The 26300-nt window shown below is 41.6% G+C and overlaps 1 protein-coding gene across 2 annotated transcripts in view; it reads left to right on the plus strand.

Moving 5' to 3' along the window:
• robo1 (roundabout, axon guidance receptor, homolog 1 (Drosophila)) overlaps positions 1 to 26300 on the plus strand; it is a 217684-nt gene that overhangs the window by 18238 nt on the left and 173146 nt on the right. For both annotated transcript variants that reach the window (XM_029446309.1, XM_029446310.1), the window contains exon 2: positions 2947 to 3071. In XM_029446309.1, coding sequence (XP_029302169.1) covers positions 2984 to 3071 — 88 coding nt within the window. In that variant the 5' untranslated portion in view covers positions 2947 to 2983. The remainder of the gene's footprint in view (positions 1 to 2946; positions 3072 to 26300) is intronic.

Consider the following 26300-nt stretch of genomic DNA (forward strand, 5'->3'; position numbering starts at 1 on the left):
TGATTTTGAACTTGCACAATCCTCTTGACTCTTGTAGGTGGGTGACTGCGAGCAGTGCTGAAAAAAATAATATTGGTTGTATAGAACTTGTAAAGAAACTTTTTTAATATTCAGCAAAGTACAGTACAAATGGACAACTTAGAAAATAAATCTTACTTTATAATAGTCATACAGACAGAGGAAATATGGAGAAATAGCAATACATAAATGTCTATTAAAGGATAGCTTTAGTTCATGTCAAGTCTATCTAAATACTTGCATACCACATATCATGTTGAGAGAGAGTTTTAGGAGTGGCCACTTTGTGTAAATACACTTTAATATGTAATGTTTGGGGAGTGCGTTTGCTTTCTCGTCCCAGTATTGTTGCTTCCGACTTCCGACAGTGTAAGAATGTGCGGTGTGCTTCAGAAGTACAAAAGCAGTTGATGAAAGAGAAGCAGATTAGGAAGTCAGGAGTGGAGGTCCCAGTCAGAGGTAATATCAAGTTCATTCTTATTCTCGGAGATTCTCCAACTAGCTTCCCCTTAAGTTACCCGTTTCTTTTTAAACATTTCACCTGCGTGTTGTCCGGGGCACAAGGATACTGCACATGCAACAATGCATTTCATTAGAGCATCAGGGAACTTCTCTCATCTGCAAGATGAATGGGAACGTAACAATGTTATCCGCGTTTGTCTGATCTCTGTCGACTTCAAGTGCTTGGGTCTTGTAAAAGTCTCCAATGAGAAACCGCAGGTTTTGAATGACATCGCTTTGGTTTAGTAGGCATCCGAAAAAATCAATTTGTGGACAGTGACTGTTCTGCTGATGGTTCCTGTCTTTTGTGGTAGTTGGCCACTGAGTCAGAGGCAGTACTTCTTGTCACTGCCTGATTAATTGGCTTCAAAGCATTCAGTCATTGAGTCAGATAAAGAGACTATAAGGCCCTTTCATTCCTCTCCAACTGAATTGGTAGCCACTGAAACAAGCCTTGTAAAACATGCTCATTTCCTTTGATGGAAGCGGGCTTAATAATTAGAGTTTAGAGATATACTCATTGATTGGACTGTGATAAACTTCGCATATGTATTTTTTTTCTAGAGTGGAGGGATCAAATAAATCTTCCTTTATCTCTAATCCGTCGATTCATTAATCAAATGGAACAGGGTGATGAGCTGAATTACGAGTCCACCTCCCTATGCTTGCTTCCAGGATGAGGAGGCCATCTTAATGCCGTGTATCCCACATTCTCAAACCAAAGACCCCTGGCGACCACTTGTCACAGCCATCTCCTGACTGGTAATTGGGTATTTATCAGATTGCCTGCGAGAAAGGATGCAGTGTTTATCTGGCACAATTATCAAGAAAAATGGAGGAAACCTTGCTCCTCCAGGAAACTGGCAGTGCTACTTGTTCAGGTGGCTGCAGAATGAAAGCGCTGTAATCTTTCAGTCTAACCACAGTCACTTCTTTATCAGACATTTAGCTGGGAGCTTGTCATCATCACATGCAAATGGAACAATTGTGCAAACACAACACATAATTCTTTGACTCTGCTGTGACACTGGAGGAATGAGAAGCGGTGATAACACACACTCCAACAATGAGCTCCTCATGGTTGAGATCTGATAGACGGGCTTTTCAGAGAGTCTTTTAATTCTAAGAACAGGAAATGTATATAAAGGGTTGCAAAAGTGTTCACTGAGTACCCGAAGATAAGATTGGAGAAAAAGCTATTAGAGCAAATTGGTGTGCTTGTGCCTCCTGCAATCCTATTACAGTAAGGAGAGTATGACACAGACAGGAAGAAAAATACGGCATAAATAAAAGGAGCTGCCAGTAATCGGTGGCAAATAGTCCATTTGGTGTTGCATGAATTAAAAAGACTAGGTTTGGCAAAAATTAAGCGGACATTCAACACATGATTGGAAGAAGAACATAGCACAGTAGTAGAAAAATGTGGTGTGGAGTGCAAAAACCTTTCTGAGCATTGGTGGCTTTGCTTAGTGAGCGTTTTCTTTTCACTATCGTATACAGTACATTCCCCTTTTTACTGTGGAGAGGCGATGTTTCATGCTCTTCATCATCTCAAAAGATACAAGTCCTGAAGAGACTCAGTCACTACTGTAGCACCTTGGAATTCATGATAAAGCAAGTCCATCATATTTTAGTTGAAGCATATCCAATTCAAGGAGTATGTCATGCCTCGGAAAAAGGGCTGCGAAGAGAGAAAATCATAGCGCATAGCAGGGCAGAGAGGGAAGTGTGAACGAGAGAGAGAGAGAGATACGGAGAAATAGCTGGAGATGGAGAAGCAGAGGCTCCCTGGCCTGCTGGTTGTAATCAAACAAGGGTGAACAGGTTGTTCCACAGATGGCTGATCCGGAGAATCCTCCGATTTATTTCCATGCTACAGACGGTCCCTGTCACTCTGCGCAGGCGATGTCAGAACAGCGGCATTGTCTCGCACACACCACTAAACTCTGACACTTTTGTCTCACCTGTCTGAAATCAATGATACAGAAGCATGTGTTGTGTGAGTACAAAAGGAGATACCGAGTAAGAGTTTAGCACCAGAGAAAGTCGATTTGCAATCTTCTTAACATTCAAAGACTGAACTCTTTTAGGATTATAAATTATGGATTCAACCGTTGAACTATAACAACGTAAGGGAACTCAATTCTTCATCGAGTTCCTTTACATTGTTTATCGTTTGTCATGAAAGCCTGCTTTGCATTCACTACTGCTTTTAAAAAATGTCATTAGAAATGGGTTGTTTTATGTATCATGGTCATGCTGTTGCAATAATTGCCATTTTCTCCTGCACTCTAGCATTTATTATAATTTGCACAATAAATTGAATATCCATTTATCTTTTTTTCCCCCTTTTCTACCCTGTGAAGAGCAGGATATCTCAGCAACACGAGCAGTTTTTAACTGCTTTATGTTTATCTCTTTCCCCAGATTGACGCCTAGTGATGCCAGGACAGTGAGCATCATAATGCGAGGCACGTGGTCCGGGGCCACGCCCCTCCTCATAATGGTTCTTCTCAGACTGGCCCAAGGCCAAGAGGTTCCTTTAGTCCCAGGTAAGACACACAATATGTCTCCTCACTTGCATGTCTTGTCATCAGTGATGAAGACTTCATTGTCAGACTCCATCATCATGGTTTGTCTGTGTGTCTGTCAGTCTGTGTCATTGTCTGACGATTATATGCTTGACACCTTTGCCCTCTCTTTAATGATTTCAGTCATTTGCCACCAGAGTTGATCTTAGCGTACACCAGCATTGATATGTTGTCTATAACGGTGTTTAACTAAGGAATTTCTGAGATAACTCACTTGTCTCAGGAGCAGCACTTGTCTAACTGCATCATTATAGAGTACAATGAGTGAAACAGCTTTCTGCTCTCTGATTGGCTAGAAGATGCCATGCTGCGATAAGCTCCAGGCTATCACGATAAGGATATAACAAAATAGAATGAATACAGTACATTTGTGGCATTTTCTACTAGAAAAAATGGGCATGAAATTGTTTCAGATTGGGAAAATCTACTGTGAGTCCTCTGTGGCCTGAATGCACTGACAGCTATCAGTTTTGTAAGTATGTATAGGACTGGTTTCCAACCTCAAAAAACACCAGATGTGCAGAAATATGGCTGGTGTAGCAAAATTGAACTATCCTAAAATGATGTCTCCTTCTATTCTAAGCACTTTTCCTTGATCTTGGTTGTAAATGTGGACATGAAGCATAGATGCGAAGGAGAAATGATAAGAATTTAGAAAAAGGCTAGTGGTGCTACGAAACTTAAAGTGATAACACTCTACTTAAAGATAAAATGTTAATTAGAAATGCCCAACTTATTTTTACGTGAATATTGTTACGAATGAAACATCCTTTATGTTGGTTTTGCTCTGGGTGTTTAGTGCAGCAGATGTTGGACTAAACTCTTTTGATGCTAGCTTCCTAACCTGAGGAGAGTCTTTAATAGATATGGTATCTGGTGGTAGAGTGTTTTGGACCTGGTTTGACAGAGGCATTGAGTCTGAAATGATTTATTGAAGCGCTCTGTGGTTTTCTGTCAAAACGTTGCAGAGACACCAAGGAATTTCAGATCTTCCAGCATCTCAAGTGAAGAAATAACAAACCTTGTTTGAGAGTTAGAGATAAAACTTTTTTTTTTAGCTCCTGTCTCAACTTTTGCAGTTTAGCCTGGAGTGTGTGTAACCCCCCCCCCCACCCTTAACCTTTTACAGATAATGTTCCATGTTGATCCTTGATCATAGTACTGTGTGTTGTGCTTCTTATGTTGATGACATTCCAGTGACTGTAAGTTGACTGTTGGTTTTCCTGATTTTGTAGGATTTCGTTAGATCAGATTATGCATTTTGCATAATTTTTCTCAAAATATCTCACATCTCTATCTCCATTAATCTACACTGTTCCGGTTCCTCTTGTACTAGGCTCTTGTGCTTACATCTCTTAGTTAGACATTTAAAGAAATGTGTTTCAAGAGGTTTTGTCTCTGATCTAAGGCAACGTCTGAATGTAATCAACAACTGGCTGTCAAATCTAATAAAGAAAGTACAATTTAAAAACATTGAGACAATATTTATTGTTACTGAACATTGAACTATACAGATATATATATATATATATATATATATATATATATATATATATATATATATTACTGTAGATATGTAGAGTGTTCTCGGGCTGCATTTAAAAATAAAAGAGAAAATAAAAGAAATAGTTTTTTGTGTTGACATTCATGAGCAGGTTGTTGGCAGTGAACATGCTGGATTCATCATATTGGGCTCTGAGATTTTCTGTGACCTCAGTTTAGACTTGAGTGGGTATGTTTGGTCAAAAACGTTGTTCACTTTTCTCTTCTTAGAGAGCGCCATGTGTAGCTATTTTTCTCTCCCTGTCTGTGGCTCACTCGTCTCTCTGTCTGTGGCTCACTCGTCTCTCGTCTTCTCTACCTGTCTGTGCTCACTCGTCTCTCCGTCTTCTCTACCTGTCTGTGGCTCACTCGTCTCTCTGTCTTCTCTACCTGTCTGTGGCTCACTCGTCTCTCCGTCTCTCTACCTGTCTGTGGCTCACTCGTCTCTCTGTCTTCTCTACCTGTCTGTGGCTCACTCGTCTCTCCTGTCTTCTCTACCTGTCTGTGCTCACTCGTCTCTCCGTCTTCTCTACCTGTCTGTGGCTCACTCGTCTCTCCGTCTTCTCTACCTGTCTGTTGCTCACTCGTCTCTCCGTCTTCTCTACCTGTCTGTTGCTCACTCGTCTCTCCTGTCTTCTCTACCTGTCTGTGGCTCACTCGTCTCTCCGTCTTCTCTGCCTGTCTGTGGCTCACTCGTCTCTCCGTCTTCTCTACCTGTCTGTGGCTCACTCGTCTCTCCGTCTTCTCTCCCTGTCTGTGGCTCACTCGTCTCTCCGTCTTCTCTCCCTGTCTGTGGCTCACTCGTCTCTCCGTCTTCTCTCCCTGTCTGTGGCTCACTCGTCTCTCCGTCTTCTCTCCCTGTCTGTGGCTCACTTGTCTCTCCGTCTTCTCTCCCTGTCTGTGGCTCACTTGTCTCTCCGCCTTCTCTACGTGTCTGTGGCTCACTCGTCTCTCCGTCTTCTCTCCCTGTCTGTGGCTCACTCGTCTCTCCGTCTTCTCTCCCTGTCTGTGGCTCACTCGTCTCTCCGTCTTCTCTCCCTGTCTGTGGCTCACTTGTCTCTCCGTCTTCTCTCCCTGTCTGTGGCTCACTTGTCTCTCCGTCTTCTCTACCTGTCTGTGGCTCACTCGTCTCTCCGTCTTCTCTACCTGTCTGTGGCTCACTCGTCTCTCCGTCTTCTCTCCCTGTCTGTGGCTCACTTGTCTGTCCGTCTTCTCTACCTGTCTGTGCCTCACTCGTCTCTCCGTCTTCTCTACCTGTCTGTGGCTCACTTGTCTCTCCATCTTTTCTACCTGTCTGTGGCTCACTTGTCTGTCCGTCTTCTCTACCTGTCTGTGGCTCACTCATCTCTCCATCTTTTCTACCTGTCTGTGGCTCACTTGTCTCTCCGTCTTCTCTACCTGTCTGTGGCTCACTTGTCTGTCCGTCTCCTCTACCTGTCTGTGGCTCACTCGTCTCTCCGTCTTCTCTACCTGTCTGTGGCTCACTCGTCTCTCCGTCTTCTCTCCCTGTATCGCTAACTCCTCTAATCGCTTTCCGTCTGTCACTCGCCTCTCACCTCATCTGTCTGTATTCAGAGTCGCAATGTTTGCCGCCAGGAATGCACAGATTTGATTGGCTGAGTAGCATCACGTGGGATGGCTTAACTCGCACGTAATTGGTCTGTGAGTTTCCTGAACCGCTAAACCAGTTCCGTAAAAACAAGAAAAGCTGCACCGGTTAAAATAGAAGCGCCCCGTCAAAATTGAAAATCCCTCAATAATTTATTGATTATAAATCCGGGTCCAGATAGGTCGGCGTCTGGGTCCGCCTGTTAGTGACCCCTGCTGTAGGTGATTCTCTTGTCACCAATCTCAGTTACATCAAGTAGATTTCTTTCCCTTTCCACCCTAGTTCTCATCGCACAGGACGACAGGTCCATACAGTCATGCTTAGTGAAGCACTTCACACTTTTCGTTATCTACTTAATCTGGCTTTTACCATGTCCCATGCCACCATTTTCTTTCACCAACACGATCTAGGAAGCAATTTACTTGTCAAGCAGAGGGCAGTGTTTGTGGCTCCCTTTACCCTGATTTAATGGTGTATGTGTGTGTGTGTGTGTATGTGTGTGTGTGTGTGTGTGTGTGTGAGCATGTGTGTGCACAGGTGAGGGATCACTACTTTGGCAAAAATGCTTTCAATCACACCCTCGGAGCAGGATTTTTGACTGGCAGCAGTTAGAGCTGTATTAAGCTTTTTATTCAGCTCTTGTTGAATTCTGCTAAACTGGCATCAGAGAGCAATAACTTTTTTTCTTATCTGTATCTTCTCTCACTCATTTTCTGCTCTAGTTATAGCTGTACAAATAGAAGGTGATACCCACAAGAATTGTATGTGCAGAATGACGTAGTGTATTGCAGTTGGGAACAAAGATTTGAAAATAGATATTATTTCTCATGTACGGCACTTGATGCCTCAAGCAAGTCGTTCAGCTTCAGTGACAATTCACCCAAACCAGAGAGAGATGTCAGATCTGAGTCATGGATTGTACTTTCCGCAAATGTGTTTAGCATAGTAAATAAATTGTCATAAATATGAGGGAAAGTTGAATTCTGCCATTGTCTCTCCATGAGAGAGAACTGTCAATGCATCACTTTGATGTTTTTCTTTGCATACTTGCTGACTGACAGCTCTTAAGATGTTCTTGCAGTGTGCAAAAGAAACGACTCCCTGTTTCCTTTTTATTATCATTTTCATCCTTTTGTCAGAGGTTTTTAACCCTCTCATGTTCCTGAGTATTGAGCACATAGTATCTTGTGTACACTGTCTCACTGTATCAAAAGAGGCCCAGTATGCTAGGAATTACATTCATATTGGACAAATATGCACATTATAATTTACATCCAGTGCCAACATTCAATGCCAATGCAGGAACCGACGCTTGCGTCTCGCCACAGCTCTGCAATTAATGAGACATTTCCCTCACTTTGACCAAGTGTCTTAGTTGCATAACCCTGACTATAACCTGTATCATAGTTTATTGGAAATAACCACAATATTTCCCTAACTTTAACCAGGCCTTAGTTTCCATGCATGTATAGTGAAAAGTGATTGTTTACTTTTTGCGGAATTGTCCAGTTTTGACGTCCTTGTCAGGTGATAGGGTCAGAGGATTCATGAGAATAACATCACTGGTGTCTTTTGTAACCAGTCAACACGATGTTGCATGAATAAGCAAGAAGAGAGTCAGAGAAAATATTGTGTTTATCAAAGATTAATAGTGATACTGAAGTAGTTTAATCTACCTGCCAGGGTATACAGCTATCATTTGTGAGTTTTCCCAGCATACTTAACTCATACTTGACCTAAACATAAAAACACTGTTAACGTAAACTGCCTTTGAACAGATTCAACCCCCAACTATGTAGTGCTTTTCTACCCTTTATCCAGTTTGGCATCTTTGATCTTTGTGTTAGAAGGAGGGACACGCAGGTAAAGTGGCTGGTGTTTTCTCAATTGCGACTGACCATAAAATTAATTAATCTTTTCTCTTTGGCGACACTTTACTCGACCAGTGTCGTCTGCTCAGCTAAGTGTGCCATATGTACAGTATATTGACCCACATGTATGAGACTTTCTATTTAAAGATTATAAAGTGGCTCCCTGCTCAACGTAATTTATTTGGCAATTGGTTTTCCCGGGTGAAGTATCATCAATTTCCCATAATGTTCTGTCAGCCTCAGTGCAACAGGTTCTTCATATTTTCCAATTCTGGGGTTGGTAGGTATGACATAAAACAATATTTTATATGCAGCTCAATTTAGAATTTCTGCTTTGCATTAAGGATTTTGTAAAAAAAAGAAATCCTGCATTGTGCAGTTGATAGTATTATTTATCTCAACAGTGTTGGTAGACTTCGAAGATGTTGTCTTTTACAGCATAATTTCACTGTGAATGTGAATTATTTATGGCTCTGTATGTCTCATGATAGAGAATTTAGTTTACTCCATGCTACTGATGTTTTTTCATTGGTGAACCTGTCCTTTAATATGATTGTCTACACAGCCAAACTCCAAAACACAATATATTGCATCTTTCCTACCCACAGTGCAACTCAAATAAATTAAATTTACTCATCCTTCTTCCTTTTGTGCAAAAAACTTAAAACAAACTTAAAACAAACAAACCCCCCGACCATCCACTTTTATTTTATACCATGCTCGCAGATGAATTCCTCATTTAAAACTTTCTATTTTCCAGATGTTCTTTCAACTAAAGTGTAAACAGAGCTAAACTCGAGGGTCAATTGTTCCTCCTACATACTGTGAGTCATGTATCAGGTGGGAGAGCTGGTGCTGTGTTGTACTGTGGGTTCTACCTCTTCTCTTTACATTCAGTATTCAGCTTGCACACCACCCTGCAGGTGATTAAATATGTGGTTAATACAGCACCATGAGAGTATTGAATTACAGAAGAGCCATGCTGACCTTTTTAAATTACAGAACCAATTGTGCAAGACGGCAGAGGAAGTTTATAACAGGTACTGCCAAGATGGAGCCCGGAGCAGAATGGATCTGCTGCCGCCGTCCTGCTGACGCTCTCCTTATTAGTGTTCTGCACTATAAGCACCCCATTTGACACTCACACCTCCCTTTTATTCTCTCACTTTGGGTCTCAATTGAGGGCAAAGTCTTTGTCTCTTTGTCTCTCAATCTTGTGTACCATCAGCCATTTAGGCATTCTTGCAGACAAGCTAAAACACACACACGTCCTCGCGCCAGCTAATTTGACATTTAATTTCACCGTTGATGAGACGCGTATCACTCTTGACACACAGTGTAGCCTCACGCCATAAATCTTGATCACTGGACTTTTTCACAGATGCATCCTCGTCAGCATATTGGCTTCGCTGATATCTGAAGGTCGTTTCTGATGTCTGATCTAATTTGAAGCTAAAGCCAGAGAAATGAAGCAGTCTACTTTGGCATCAGTCGCATGAGTCCATGGAGTCACAGCCATTTTTCAGGCCTGACTGTACTCGTCTTCAATCCCCATCGAGAGAATTCCAAGCCTGACTGGCAGCGATACAACAATCATTGCTTGGCAAAGGGCAGACAAAAGCTTTTTACCAATGAAAAAGTCCAAATAAAATATCCAGACATTAAAAACAAAGTATTTTTCTCTCCTTGCCAACTTCCAAGACTGATTCCTGATTGCTTCATAGAGCACTTTGCAAAATGCACTGTAATTGTTTTTAGGTGAAAAATCCACATTTCACCACTGTGTTCTATTCTTCTCTCTCAAGGGAGATTGTGCCATTATTGAAGAAGGGAAAGGAGTGAAGGCTTGGCATTTCATATCGTTATCGTTTTTCTGTAGAACGATACGATTTAGTGACACCATTCATTCCATTCAGACATATTAAAAAGCTTTGTCAAAAATAAAAAAAGTGTAGACTAAGCCCTTTCTCTGAACACTGTCCAAACTGATTTCTCCAAGCAAACCAATCTTAGTCTTGTCAGGTGAAATTGCACATGTGCTTATCCCAGTTGACACTCCATGAATTATCTTCCTTTTCACTTTCTGTCTCTCCACACTATAACCGTTTCTCCTATTGTGCATTCAATTCTGTGTTGTTTGTTTTGTGCAGTTTAATCTGTTTCAACACCATTACCTATGACATATGGTAGTCTTTGTGTTCAGGGAGCAAAATGTTTGCTTTTGTATTTAATGGAATCTAAACAAGGCGTGTTGAGGCAACTGTTTATGCTGGAACTACATTCATTATTGGGGCGTTTGTGGACGAGGCTTGTATCATATGTCAGAAAATCTCTTGTGCTTCTTGGTGACTGAATGAGGACGTTTTGTCACACTTAACATTCGATGCAGGACCAATCACCCTCATGGATGTATGAAGAGAGCTGGACACAGCGTTAGAGGCGGAGCCCAGTTAATTTCTATGATGTGTGTCAGTGGCGCATGACACTAAAAATATTCCGCTGCCAAATCTTCCACATGCACGGGTCCATAGATGTAAATCATGTACATTTTCAACCCCGCCTCACTCACGTGAACGGCACTATCTAATTTCTTATCTTTTTAAAGCAATTTTAACCATGCATGCTTCCTTATAGATTTGTATTTTTATGTTACACGCTTTAAAGCTTCTTATCTTTTTATTTCATTTTATTTATAGTCTCCATTAATTATCTTCATGTATTACTTTTTTCTCTGTTCAGCTGATGTATGTATTGTATGTATGTATTTTTTTACCATAAACACATCCTTAACATATTTTTGCATTTCTGTAGAGCGGCTGCAGTTATTCCATTAGCAAACTGTAGCAATCTTTGTTATTGCAAAAAAGCCACTTTGCTCACAGATAACTGTGTTGTTTAAAGGATCTGACAATATTCCTCTGTCCTGGGGCGCAGAGCCCAGTGCTTATCATCTCCCTGCCTCTCACTCCATCCGGCCACCATTTAATTACAGAGCAGGCACAAGCCAGTGTTTCCTCATCACACTCGCTCTGCCCCCAGGCCATCATTTAATGATGAAAAATCTGCTCCAGGAGATTTGGGCATTTGTTTTATTATTATTATTCACCTCCTTTTTATTTTCTGGGCTTGTTTCTTTTTGTCATGGAGGTTGTGCGTTTGTGTGTGTCAGGGGGCCGTCTTTGTACACAGCCAGCTTTCTTTCTTTTTTCTTTAATATTTTGCTCTCAGGCTTGAAATGCGATGTCCTTAGCTTGAGTGTGCCGTTTCTTTATTCCACACCATGGGCTACAGCTTAATATGTATACAGTGTGACTTCACCTTGAACCTCAGCTCACTTCTGTTAAGGCTGACTCTATGACGCAGGTTGCTCTTTCTGTAAAGAGGCCAAAAAAACAGACATTAAGGTGAACTCTAATCAAACTGATGCTTTGAGCCCACAAGTGTGTGGAAGTCATTGCCAACGGTTTAAACAAAATCAACAAAAATGGCTGAAGCTGTAATGTCATCATAAAATATGCTGACTAATTTAGCAGTAATTACCACCTACACATGCATTTACAACCTCTTAGGCATTCTAACTGAAAGTGAGGCATGTCTAATCTAATTTGGAACATCCTTCAAGCAGAAACATTACATTTATATATTGAATATTCATACAATATAATACAGCAAGTGGTTTGAATTACAATTTTATTCATAAAATTCCTTTATTTGGAGGCATTTGAATATGACAAAAAAAAAACATGAACTCACTTCAAATCAAATACAAGGCAAAATGGGAGCAGATGGGACCTTTTTTCTGCCTGCAACTCCTTCATACATCTTCCTTCTATGTGCAGTGTGTTGGGTGTGTGTGTGTGTGTACACATGTATGCATGTGTGATATGGTGTGCAGCAGAGTTTACTGATTTCCATAGAGACATGACACAGGCACCTCTGCCTCGTTTCACCCCGTTCCTCAATCTACCCCATACTCGCCCCCTCACACACGCACACACGCACACACGCACACACGCACACACACACACACACACACACACACGCAAACACACACACGCACATCCACACACAACCCCACTCCAGATCCTCGGAGCCACAACATCCCTCTCACGGGGTTTGTGCTGTGAGGCTGCGGGAGAGTGTCATCTCACAAATGAATTTCTCCTCACATCCTTCTCTCCATTAAAGAAGCTGTTTGTGCTCCTACAGCAGCACGCAGCAGTCCCCTGCAGCTGTTTGTGCTCTGACACAAGTACTTGTTATTTATACCTGTGTTGCGCCTACTCTGGCTACCTGCATCTCATGCACATAGCAGTAAGACTGATTCTGTCTTGCCATAGTCACTTTTTTTGCTCATGCATATTAATGGCTGATTCAATTGTTTTGTTTTTGCCCTCAGACCATTTTATTTCGTTAAGATTTTTTCGCCCAATCACTCTCTTGCTTACAGACTGCAGCGGCTGCTCTCCAGGCTACACAACCTGAAGGCCAACATATTTCCAGTAGATAATTAAACACAACAACATCATAGTCATTGACTTTTATGTTATTCATATTTGATCCTTTATCCGGTTCTTTGACTCTTCTAATTGAGGTTTAACTCAAACGGTAATGTTACTTCTGCTTCCACTACATATGTGCCTCAAGGAAATGTTTATGTAACTCAAACCTCTGCATAGCTGTGTTGTTTTATTCCTATGTGTCCTGCACATTTTTATTCAGTCTTATTTGAATTGGAAATATATGTTTTAAAAGCAAAGTAAAATATTCCGCAGTTAGTCTCAGAAATAAAAACATTGTCAATTTTCACACACAGGAGCCATGCCGTTCTGATTTACCATGTGATGAGGCGCTCAACAGGCATCCATCTCCACAATCTGTCAATTTCGGATGCTGTTCTCAGCTGTGTAGATTGGGTACATTGAGGGAATAGCAGACAAATTGAGCAACATCAGTGATTGGAAATCTATGCGTCTACTTGCTTGGCAGGACAATGAACATCTCTGTTTGTCACACTAGAAATCACATACACATTTTTCCAGACATATTTGTTGATTTTCGCTTTATGACAAAGACAATTTTGCCAATCAGTGCTTGTTTGTGTGTATCTCTCATTTATGTATGTGTATACTGCAGAGTGGATTAGTTAGCGCAGCATGAAACGTTTTTAGATATAGAGGAAAGAGCAGTTGGATGCAAATCCCTAAAAGTCGCTGCTTTATCTTGATTATCTTGATCTTGAATTTGAGCTTTAAAGCCTCCGCAATACCACTGGGTATTCTGTGCATGTATCCTAAATGGCCTTTGTAAAGTATTGAATTGTGAGCTGAATTTCCTATGCACGCTCATCTTTTCCCTTCTGCATTTGAGACAAGATATTGGAGATGATCCTTCTATTCTGGCAAGTGGCCATTTTAAATAGAAGCTATTTCAGCTCTTTCATTTGTCAATCAGTCTGAAGAGTGTGTCTCCAACGGTGGCTCAATGTGAGGTTGTAATTGTCAGCGTCCCCTTCTGCCCAGCCCGGTGTTTTGCATCTGAAAGGATCTTGAAAGAAGACGTGAGCGCTGAATTAATACCCAAACCGCCTTTTGTCTCCATCACTTTGGCTTCTGCTGCCATGAGACACTGAGGCACAGACATGTGGACAATCGATGAGGAAGAGGAGAGGAGGAAGGAGGGGTCGGGTCATTTTCTTTGCCTCTGTCTAAGTGAAAACTGCTCAGGGGGTTGGACCTGTAGGTGTCTTCCTCAGTGTCCATCGATGTGGTGAAGAGTAATAAAAGGATTATGCTGATCTGATATGATACTTATTTTGTTGGAAATGGTCTAACATGTGAAGATTGCTGCTCACCAAGTAAAATGTTTTTGGAGGAGCTTAAGCTTAGATTCATAATGATCGGACAAGCATTCACACTCTATTGATTAACTACCACTGAAAAATTGATGAATGCATGTGATTCCTTGTTTCAGTATATTCAGAGTGCTAAGCTCCCAGTAGTGTAATGCCCTGTTCACACATACAAACTCAAACACTAGAGATCATTGTGAATGTAGCCATTAAAAAAACATGCTGAACAACCTGGAAAAAAAACAATTGCGTTTGTTTTGATCCCCTCGTGAAACTAAACATAATTGTTTTCTGCTCCACTACGTAAAAAGTAATTCAAACTAAATGGAGAAAATCTGATCGTAGCGGTCAATGGCCTCCAATTCTTTACTCTATAACTTTAATGAGCTACCAGAACTTAAATGAGAAAATCAATACATGGAAACACATCACTCTGTTCACTCTGTGGAGATCTGTCAATCTTTTATATGTCGGTGTAAGAAAACAACATTTAATCCACGTTATTCAAAGTTGAAACATGAAAACTTCCAAGTTGTGGTAAGTATCTTTTTTATAGGCATTAAAAACACACTGAGGCATGGCTGTGCTGTAGAGACTTCCTAACACTGAGGGGGCGGGCAAAATGTGTGTATTTGTGTTTGTGATATGAAATATTAATGCGGATTGTGCTTCTAAAGTAGAAGGTCAGGCGTATGGAGAGAATATACTCTAAAAGCAGCTTTAGAGTCAGGAACAGCGTGTAGTAGCTCCACATACAGTATTTCTCCCACATTTCTAGCTTTATTGGAATGAATTGCACGTGGATTTCATTTCGAAATAAAACATCCTATGACACCAACATGTGCCTGCATGTCAACATCAGCATTCCAGCCACAGCTGCCTATGTGGTGCTGGCTTACCTTTCCATTCACAGAAACCGATAACCGAGCTATGATTCTACAGAACGGCTGATAGTAGTCCGTCAGGCAGCCCCTGGCATCTATTGTGCTTTTAGGAAATGAAACACTGCTATTTTATGAGTTTCCCTTATCTCCTCTTAATGTTGTTGTCCCAACCTCACCCTCATAATCTTTACAAGCACTCTTACCAACATAACACTGTCTACTGCACACGTAATGATTTGGATAAGAAATGCTAGGGGACATTGGGAGATACGATTACTGTCTAGACTTAAGCAACTTTTTGACGTTTTGACGTAATGGTAAGTAGGCGGAAAGATTAGAAAAATAAAATGTCTCAGCTCCAATTTGAGTTATGTATGGCCAGTAGATATCAAAACGTTTCCCTCAATGTTTGCCCTTTATGACTTTGTATCTCTCCCCAAACTCTCAAACGGACATCAGAGTATCGTACTTTCTTCTCCTGGATGACATGAGGAATACAGACCAGGTGTTCATGGCTGCAGCGAAGCTTCTGTTTGACAGGCAACAAGAGATCTCTCTGGACAAAATCCTCACACTCATGATCATATCCAGGTAATAAGCCTGATATACAGCCCCATTTCCCTAATGTGTACGGCTGCCACATGCAGCTTTAATTAACAAAAGAGCTGCTCCTGTTGCTCCAGAACAGCCTCACCTGATCAATTATATCCATTTAGAAACACACATAATACACCCGCTTGACGTTAAAAGTGAGATGGAAATTGACTTCAAAGCAGCACATTTTCCTAATGAAGGCTGAAATCAGGCGAGGAAACATGAGATTAGCTCGCTGTCCGTGTTAAACGCCACCTCGAAATAATGGTGTGTACAAAGATGGTGGGAAATGAATTTGGAACAAAAAGCAAGTGGCAATTTTTTCTATCCTTATCTCTCCATGTCAACCTCACAAGGAGCAGGATGACATTGGTTTTATTACCGCAAAGCATTGATGACGAGCTGGATGAGCGAAAGTGCTGACAAAGGGGAACGAGCGAGTGATCAGTCACTGGCTGGGTGCCCATCACAGGCGCTCAAGGATGCTGAGAGGACGTTGGCCTCTGTCGTGTGATTGCCTGGAATAGGAGACCTATGGCAGGGCCAGGTACGGGGGGTTAAACACACACAGCTGGGGAACAACTTCCAAGAAAAGGGGAAACCCTCACTCTGTCAGACACAAGTGTATACACTCCCACGTACACACACTGTACGTTCAGCACACATTTGTTTGCTCAATGGGGATGATGATGATGCTGATGCTGGTAGAAACCCGACAACATTCAGGTGACTTATGTCAGCTTTTCTGCTCCTTTTCTCGAATCCATACGGAGCACTTTCCCCCACTTTTTCTGTCTCACATTAATGTCATGTGTCTGACAGGCAGGACAGGGTAGCTGCCTCTACCATCTTACCATTCTTTGCTGAGTTTTATTGCCTGTGTCTGTCACACCTTCAGGCGTTGGTGCACAAGTGCAGCTGTGTACCCAGCATTCGCTTTTATCAGCTCTGTGGAGTCGACTGCACAAGGCGTAGCTTGAAGGTTACAATGCCCCGTGAGCAGCAGCTATTCAAAATGATATATTGATATATCCTTCACGCCCATTTTATTGGTATAACATTAGTATTAGTCGCAGTGTTTTATGCCTTAATAGATTTCATGGTTAGTTACTTCACACTGTTTGAGAATTTGTGATCACTTCTGACCAGGTATACCAGTTAAAGCCAGCCAAAACTCAGCATGTAGGCACTCATAGGTCCTGTACAGACACAAGCTTCTCATTCCCAGATGTTCACAAACCCACTGCAAGTTCTAAGATCTCTCAAAACTCTTTTCCTTATCAAGATCGGTCATGTTACAAAGTCTTTACAAACAAAAGTTACAATCTTTTTAGTATGAAATTCCCTCTTTGTGTTTCTCAGGACTTTTTGAGCTGTAGTGGAGAAATAGTAACACAAAAAGGGAGTTGTTTTTACTCAAAAGATTATACATTTGGAGGATAGCCATTTGTTTTGACTAACTCAGACTGTTAAAGCCTCATGACAGCTTGAGGTCTCATTGTTGCACAGAAAGGGGACTCCGGATTGTGTCCCTCATCACATACATTGGTAGATCTCTTCAGCACCAGACAGGAAGAACAATTACAGACATTGATAACTGGTAATGTACATCGATGTAATTATGAGAGCACTTTAAAGAAATGTAAACCTCTCCTTTAGGGACATGCAGTTTATTCCTCTAAACAGGCTTCACTCCATGCATGTACTGTTGAACTTTAAGGATGAGCTGAGGTGAGTGTGAAATATACCTGTGTGGCAAAGAGGGAATTTGAGCAATTATTCATCGGGAGTCATTTTAGCAGATCTCAGATCTTAACGGGTCCTATAATTTAATGTCTTATGAGAACCTTTATCGATGTACGCAATAACCTCCATTTTCCTTAAAGCTTTATTTCATTCAACCACAAATATATAGGTTTAGAGGATGTCATTTTTATTTATGTAACAATATCACACATAAAATAATACATTTGAACTTGTGGCTCACAACATGCTGATGTATAGGTGTGTGCAATGACACAAAGGCTGCTTTGGATGCGTTAAAGGATGTTACTGTGCTAAATGAAGGACAGAATGAGTCTGGTTGATGTCTAAACATGGTTAATGTGGGTGTGTCATCCATCTGTGGCTAACTGTGGGAGTGGGCTCCTGAACATGTGCATCATTTCCCAATGACTGAGCTACATGATGAGTGAGATATGCCCTTAATGAGATGGATAACTATGTATGCAGGGGATTACACATTTGGTGCAAAGACTGCTTATGCATACACTGCATTTGTGAATAAACAGACTTTTACTGGCTTGTTTTTACTGAGTTTTTTTGCATCTGGCCCAGGAGATTTGGCAATAATGTGATGCCGACATTTTTCTATTGGATTTGCATAAGTTAATGGACAGTATGGACAGTTATTAATGGTTAAAGACTTCTGTTGTAAAATCTCGTGAGTGCTTTGACAGATTTGTGAGGGCATAAAACTAGACAACGGCACAATGCAGCGTCTTCAGTGTGTCTGACATCATTTCCCTGCCATACTCTATTTGGTATTTTGACTGAAATTAATTACCTCTAGTGCCCTTTATCACTATGACAATGCAGAGAGATGTGAAGTTGACAGTGTCAACTTCATTACTTCTCATTTGCATATGAACAACAGCGCTGAAGAGGCCTTCAACCTGCCCACTTACCTCTGTTCCACTCATAAATTGCATGACGCCAACGTACGAGCGTGCACACAGAGTTACTTGCACATTCCATTCCACTCGCCCGTCCTAAAACCAGCACATTACCATAGATAACTGCCCTTCACAAACTCTGACAGGTCTCTTTTCTCCTGTCTGACTGTGATACAGTATCAGATTATCTAGATGAAGTGCTGGCGGGGATGGGGTGCTGTGAAGGACAGTGTCGTTTGCCAGGGCCACTCATTAATTTGCCATTGGAATCTACGGGACTTCGATTTGTATGGATTGCAGCGAGGAGGCTCTGGGGCTCCGGGGTGCCTTATCAAAAGGCTGCGCTGCTCCAGACCTTTTGTGTGTTGGGTCATTAATCTTGCTGTCAGTGAACTGCCATTCGAAGTATCTTTTGCCTTATTCTCACCCCTCTCTCTCCTCGTCCTGACCGCCCGGGGTTGTGAGTGCAGAAGACGGGGGGGGGAGGGGGGGCCTCCACCCATACACCACTCATCTAATCACTTGATCAGAGCTGTGTTTGATGATGAGTGCACTGAGTGGAGGTGGGCCCGAGAGACCCACGGGGTGGCGCGTCTTTACCTGTTACTGATTGCGAGTAGAACTGTATGAGAGAACCAAACTTTGCAGCGAGCTTTTCTACTCTTACATGTTGCACAAGGGACTCCTGGTCTTTCTAAAGGGTCTTTGTGTGTCGCAAAGCATACTGTGAAATGATGTTGAATTTCTGTAATGCCACGGTGAAGCATGGTAAATGTTTTTGCATGCGGAACAAGTGGTCTGTGGTCAGAAACTGTCCTCACTGCGTGCTGACGAGGCCATTCTGCATGAGTCTGAGGGAGAGGCCAAGGTGCTGAGCTCATGTTTCCTGACCCAGCAAGCAGCAACAGCAGTAAGCAAAGCATAGTGATGAGAATAGGATCACTATACTCTCACTCAACAGTGCTTCAGTTGCAGTCTAACTGTGAACCACAGAAATTCCAATTTCTTATGCCCTTCAATCTTTCATGCATGTGTTTTTGTGCACGAGGCTGCTCTGAGGAAAGAGCCCAGTAGTGCTTAGCATACCAGAGAGATGAATTATAGAATTGAAATAGAAAGTTATTTATGAGCTTTGATGAAGTGTGATTTACCTCCGGAGTGAAATAATGACAAAATGCAGATAGTTTTCTTGCCCTGTATGCAAAAGCTGAATCTCCGTAAAGTGCATATTGCCACCGGTTGGATGAATAAATGAATCCCATATTACAATTTTTCATCTTATCTTATTTTGTCACTTTCAATTACATTTCTGAAGAAATCTGTATAGGGAAGCAAGTAAAGCATATGCATAGATTGTTTTCGCTCATCAAGGCTCTTTCTCAGAAGTCAAATGTGCTTTGTTTAAAGAATGCTCCCTCTCTGTAGTCACAAGAACCCGAACATACTCTGATACCTCTGTGACAGTAACAATAATGACTGGCAGGATACTCTCTTTTTAACAGTACCAAATGTATCCAGCTATGGCAATTACAGACTTTAATGAGCCCTTAAATGACATATTTAACACTTGTCTTATAATTTTATAGTGGCAATATAAATCGATGAAGAAATTTCCCTGCCATTTTGAAAAAAATCTTCCCACTGAGCCCAGTGAAAGACTCTGGCACTCCTATCTATTTAAAAACACATAGATAGTCATTAGGTGAGTGTGTAAGGGCTTTTACAGCGTTGGCCAGCGCTGATTGCTCTGGGAGGGAGCTGCAGGGTTATGTCAAGGTGACTATGTCATTGTGTCATTCCTGGGCTCCCTCATGCAGAACATTGCTTATTTATACATCTGATTTCTCTATTCAATTGGTTTTTGGTGCTCCCGTGACAAGGAATCAAGCCAAATTCCCCAAAGAAGCCTGACAATCAATAGTGAGGTAGCTGACGCAGCGCTTTGGGGTGGGGGGTGAGTGAGGAGCTGACAGGGCTCACATCACTCCTGCGTGACACGTCCTCAGTGCATCTGACATGTGCCGTCAAACACCAAGCCCTCACCGCTATACCACGTCAGCGCTACAGACGTCTGCGGTGAAGATTTACATTGGATTCATTCAATTTCATTACTTTCTTTGTTGGGGTTGTGACATGTTGGCTAGGTCAGCTTTTTACATTCAACAGTACATCCACTTTTATTGTACTGTATTTGTACCTGTTGATTAGCTGGTGTTTGTGGCGTTGTCTTCCACCACCAAAGCTTTCTGAAGTCTTGACATTTCCACATGTTTCTGCTCTCCTGCCATATGTTCAATGAGAACTGTGCCGCTTAGTATTGATTTACCATCAGTCATGTGGTTATGCTGGGCCCAGCATTGAGGAATATGTTGTATGGATGGCAACATAATGGATAGCTAATGGATAGATAATGAGGAAATGGAACATGTCGTCTTAATGCGTGTCAAAGTTAGGTTTCCCTGTACAAATATGCATTTTCTTAAGCTGGCTCTGTACTCTTTTTCTGTCTGAATAAGTCTACGCTTTATAGGCTTTACTCTGCTCTCCCACGCAAGCAATGTGGCTCTAGGGAGGGCAATGTCGGACTCTCGGCCAGTCCACTTTTGTCCAGACTAAAATATCTCTCTACATATTGCACAGATTTCCATGACATTTTGTACAGACATCCATGACCCCCTCGGGATGAATTGCAGTTACTTTGGTGATCACTTTTTATCTAGTACCATCATCAGGTTAACATTGGAATGTAATATGTTTGTGTCCAAGTATCTGCGAAACTAATAACATTTCCATCAGCCTCAGTTGTACTAATTCTAATTCAAAAATGGTGGAAATGGTAAACATTATACTTGTACAGCCTTGCAGAGCTGCTCACATGGCTGTAGACTTTGTCTAGTTATCAGATTCATTAAATGGATCCATGTTTACATACACATTATTATCCAGGTTTTTATTCATTACCTGGTTTTAATCATATTCAGAATGACATTTGCATTGAACATGAGAAACCTGTTCATATCATCGTTAATGATAACATGACATTACATGATTATATAATTACCCAGGTCTCTGATTGTGGGGGCTTTTTCATTTTTTTGCATTATTATGTTTCCACTATTTGTTCCTCTTGCTGCCACAATGGGCACTGTCTTTAATGTAGGATTTAAATGTGTAATCAATGGAATTTGAATCAGTGCAGTATATTTCATAGCCAAGTGGGTCCTTGATTTTAGTCTCAGCCAGTGTTTCATTTGAGTATATTTGAGGATGAACTGAGTTTAGCTCATTTACCGGAGTGTTTACTGCGCTGCTTGATTTGCACTCTTCAGCTTATCAGCAGTAATGGAAGACGGAAGAAACAATACCAGTTAGTCTCCACATTACCTGTTTCAAGCTTTCGATTTTATTCAGTATGTAGTTTACCATTGCTGTTTATCTTCATTTATTTAGTTTTCCTGACTGCTAAAGTAACAAATGAAGAAGCATTGATCAGTACAATGAGTTCCTAAACCTGTCCTAAGCCAGATAGCATGTTCAGGTGTCAACAATTACTGCTATACTAAAGGACATGTATAATCACTCACTGTCATGCTCTGCATGTTCTGGATAGTCATTCCCATGCGTCTGTGAATTTAGCCTAACATCTGTGTCACTGGCTTATTTCTGGCCCATCCCAGCTTTTATCATGCACCTGACCCTAAATTATACAGCCTTCTTTACCTGTCATAGCTGACAGCAATTCTCTGACCTATGGTGCAGCACTAGAGCTGTCACACACACTAATTTAGGAGTGACAATCCATCACCTGGAAAAAGCCCCATGGCTTTTAGTGTATTAACACACATTAACACTTCCCTCCATGCTGAGCCAACCCCCACCACATCCCTCCTGCCAGCTCTTCTTTGACCACTGATGAAGAAACGGCGTAAAAGACGTTTATTGTTCAATACTATTGACCTGCAGATTCAGAGTGATTTATCCACCTTTTTATTGGGATTGTTTTCTTCTGAGTGTGCAGAGGTTTTTATGTTCAGTAGTACCCCTGAAAATGCCCTAGAGCTGCAACACATCCAATGGCCTCTGACTTGATTTATCTGTTTAAAGAAGGAATTGAAGAAAGCAGGAGAGCAGTGACATTCCAGTCCATTCATCAATGTAAAGGCCAGTTTCCCCTTGAAACGGGGGTAATTCCAACAGAGCCCTATAAGTGCACCGCTGTGGTCATCAGGAAAAACTGACGGTTCATCTGAAAGTAATGTCCTGCACATTTCAAGAATACAGAGACTCAGTCGCTTTCCTTCTATTCCAGACACAGCTAGCTTTAACCTGCACACCACGTCTAGAGCCTTTACTTAAACATATCATACGATTTACCCTAAGGTGGAGGGCGCAGGGAGAGCTACATCTCTTTATACCCAATTAAGCTTGCCACAGGAGGTAGATGGTCATGGCTGAAACCTCTTCTCCCTCGGTGCCCCATTAGAGCACTGAAAAGCCTGTAGATGCCCGAGTCCCTGCCGGACTAAACCCCTGACCTAGAGCCAAGGAGAAGCACTCCTAGCTCCATTCACCTAAATATACAGACGTGACTACAGCATAAGAAGTTGCCACCAGTTCAGGAGCGATAGGGGAGTATGTGTGTGTGTGTGTGTGTGTGTGTGTGTGTGTGTGTGTGTGTGTGTGTGTGTGTGTGTGTGTGCCAAGAGAGGTCAGAGGCCATTTTTTGCTTATTTTTAGAGAACAGGTTATTCCTGAGACATACTCTGCAAAACAAGGAAAGGACTAAAATGTAACAAGCACACCAGAACATTTCAAGAGCTAAAACATGATTCGAAAAGATCTCTCAGTGGACTTTCTTTGCTGTCCGCACCTGATGTGAGTATTTCCATGAGCATGTAGGGAAAACAACCGTGAAGCCAAACTGGATATATGTTTATTTGTTTATTTTTTCTATCACCATTCCCATAGCCAGTTACCTGCTCATCTCAAATCATGACAAATGCTCTGGGATGCTTACCCAGTGGTTTTTGCATCACTCATAACTCAATGTCCCCTGTCCTCCCACCCATCTGGGATCGGCTGGCCCCTACAGCGGAGACAGAGTTGGTGCCGCTGGAGTGCTGCAGCGGCACCGGCCCATCTGTCCCTGCCTGCAGGCTATTGTGCCGACCCTCAGCTGCCTCACAATCGATGACCATGCAGACGAAAGAGGAGAAATTCTCCTCTAACAGGCACCTCTATCCAACTCCAACTCTTTCTGTCTAGCGGGCTGTCTTTCTCTTTATATCCCTTTTTGTTTGTTGTCTGTTTTCCCAAAAGCCCAAACCCACCACCACCAAACCCCCATTTACACACACGTACACACACACACACACACACACACACACACACACACACACACACACACACACACACACACACACACACACATGCACACACACAAACTTGTGGCAGACAAGGGAGCAGTGTTATTTTTGCATTATTATCAAAACGGCAAGCAGTATGCGCTCTTTATTTTAGCTATCATTTATTTTTCTCCAGTTTCATTTCATATCAGTGATACCTGTATATAATGTAAACCACTTATTGGGATGATGTAGATTTCTTCTTGGTCTCACCTTATCAACCCTTTCCCCAAGTGTTAAGTTTACTGCAAAGGGCAAGCATATATAAACTTTAAATTTTTTCAAGTGACATTTTCAGACTGACAATGAAGTGTGAGGTGCTAAATGTCAACCAGAAAAAGGCATATCACAAGTTGTACTTTGCATACTTTCAATTTATTTTGCTCCCTAGGTGATAACCTAGGGACATAGGTTAATTCATTCAATGCGACTGTTAGATGATAGGGAAGGAATCATCATTTTAGGTCTGTGATCATTTTAATTTCATCACAAGCTGCTAATTTATTAGTCACAGGCTTATCCGTGCTAGCATGCACTGAAACGGTGGTTAGGGGACATTTATCTAATTACAGAGGATTGGATTCCATCATGTTGGATACCATTAAGATGTTAGACGTGCCCACCAATGGTTTACCACATGGTGGTAGGAGTGGTTGAGCGAATTTGAGTGCAAATTGTCAAAATGAGGATGAATTAACTGTACTTGGAACCCCTGCTTAGTTGGTTTTAACTCAACCTACTTTAAGTCTTTCTAGACTGTCAAGTATACAATAAATGAAAGGATAACTAGGAGGGGAGAAAGCGTTCAAAGCATAGATCCAAACTCTGCATGAATATCACTCATGTTGAGCGTATAATCTCAGCGTAGCCTTCGAGGGTTGTGGGCTCTCACACGAGAACACAGGCTCTGCAGCAGCAGCACCGTCTCATGGCCAGAGACATTTTCATAGGCAGACAAATTAGCTGTAATTGGAAAACCTGGCTTGCTGCTTTTAAAGGTTGCTCAGTTAACTACCTAAATAAATAGGATGTTCAGAGTATGGTATCACTGACTGCAAATAGGCTTGTAGAGAAACGGAGGGAGATTGAGCAACGGAGGGACAGACAAAGACTCAGAGACAAATTGAGAGTCAGCCAGTCAGAAAGATAGACGCACCCAGAGACTTTGGACATCTGTAATGCTTTTATGGCAATTAAGATGTAGTGCATTCAAGAAAATCCTATTAAGGCCAATGTGTATTGTGTTATTAGTGTGTGTGTGTGTGTGTGTGTGTGTGTGTGTGTGTGTGTGTGTGTGTGTGTGTGTGTGTGTGTGTGTGTGTGTGTGTGTGTGTGTTAGTGTGTGTTAGTGTGTGTGTGTGTGTATGTGTGTGTGCGTAACAGAGTGACAAAGAGGCAACGCAAAAAGGGCAGGGCGGGTGTTTGTGTGTGGGTCAGAGTGAATTTGAAGCTTTATTACCGGCTCATATTGCAGCCTAAATTACAAATCTTGGAGCAGTTATTCCTGCCTCGAGATGTTACTTCAACCCCACGTTTGAGGCAAATCATCCTGTAATGATATTGCTTATTGCAAATAAGGGAAGTGATGGAAGGTAATGAATGAGGCGGGGGTACAATCCGATAAGGCGGGCACCTAACTAAGTGGGTCTCTCCTTCTCAACCTTCAGCCAGCCGACCCGACTGCTTAGACCATTATTCAAACCGTAACAAGCCGATTCATTTAGGCTGTCGGTGTGCCGAATTAGATTCCCGCTTGAGCGACCGTTGAGCAAAACATAGAGATGTTTCCCGCACCAAACTGTGTAGCATTTACATAATTTAAGCTCAGGTTTGGTGCAGCAATAATAAGAAGACGTGCAGTTCAAGATTAAAATGGGAGCTCTCCGCGGTGCTGAAATGTCAGGGGACACATAATAATGAGGCTTTGTAGGAGTAACATACCTGTATGGGCATACACATGTGTGTGAATATTACAATACTTATACTTACGTGAGTCTATGTATACTAATCTGAAGGTCAATATCCGTGGCCTTTAATGTGCACCTAGCATGTTGCTCTCTAATATTTACAATGAGATGAGATTAAAGCATTTTCAGTTGATCATCATTTAAAAAGAGCCATACGTATGCAGGATGTAAACAATACTTTTAGAGTGCCCAATGTTAGTTTAAGTATCAAAAAATCAATCACTGTGGGATAGACACACTACATGAAAGTATGTGGACGCATAACATTACACCAATGTTATTATTGAACTGTTGCTCTTCTGAGATGGTTTCCACAATATTTTTGAATATGATTCATTGCTTGCTGTGGTATAAAAGCAACTAAAGAGTGATTTATAGTATGAAGTATTTCTCTATAGCATTATATATCCCTTACTATCCTGGCAATTGTCAAAGTTGTTGTTAAACAAAACATTTTTAGGTATTATTTATGAAAAGTTTAACAGTCAAAAGCCAAGATAGTCTAGTTGCATCAGCACTGTGTGGGTGAGGTTTGGTCAGATTGATTGACAGTTAGTAGCCTGTCAACATGAGCAAACAACTCCACAACTTGCATCACATTTAAAATACTGCAGAATTATAATTGGTGAACAGCAATGCAAGTCATCCTCTTTTTTCCCTAATGAAATCCTGCCACTTCAAATCAGCGAGGAGAGCACAGCAACAAGATAAAGAAGATTTCTTGTATGGAACATTGGCAACACAGTGGGTGTTGATATAGGACCCCATAGTTCAAAGTAAGAGGTTTGCAGG

Source organism: Cottoperca gobio, chromosome 13 (genome assembly GCF_900634415.1).
Source record: "Cottoperca gobio chromosome 13, fCotGob3.1, whole genome shotgun sequence".
Lineage (NCBI taxonomy): Eukaryota > Metazoa > Chordata > Actinopteri > Perciformes > Bovichtidae > Cottoperca > Cottoperca gobio.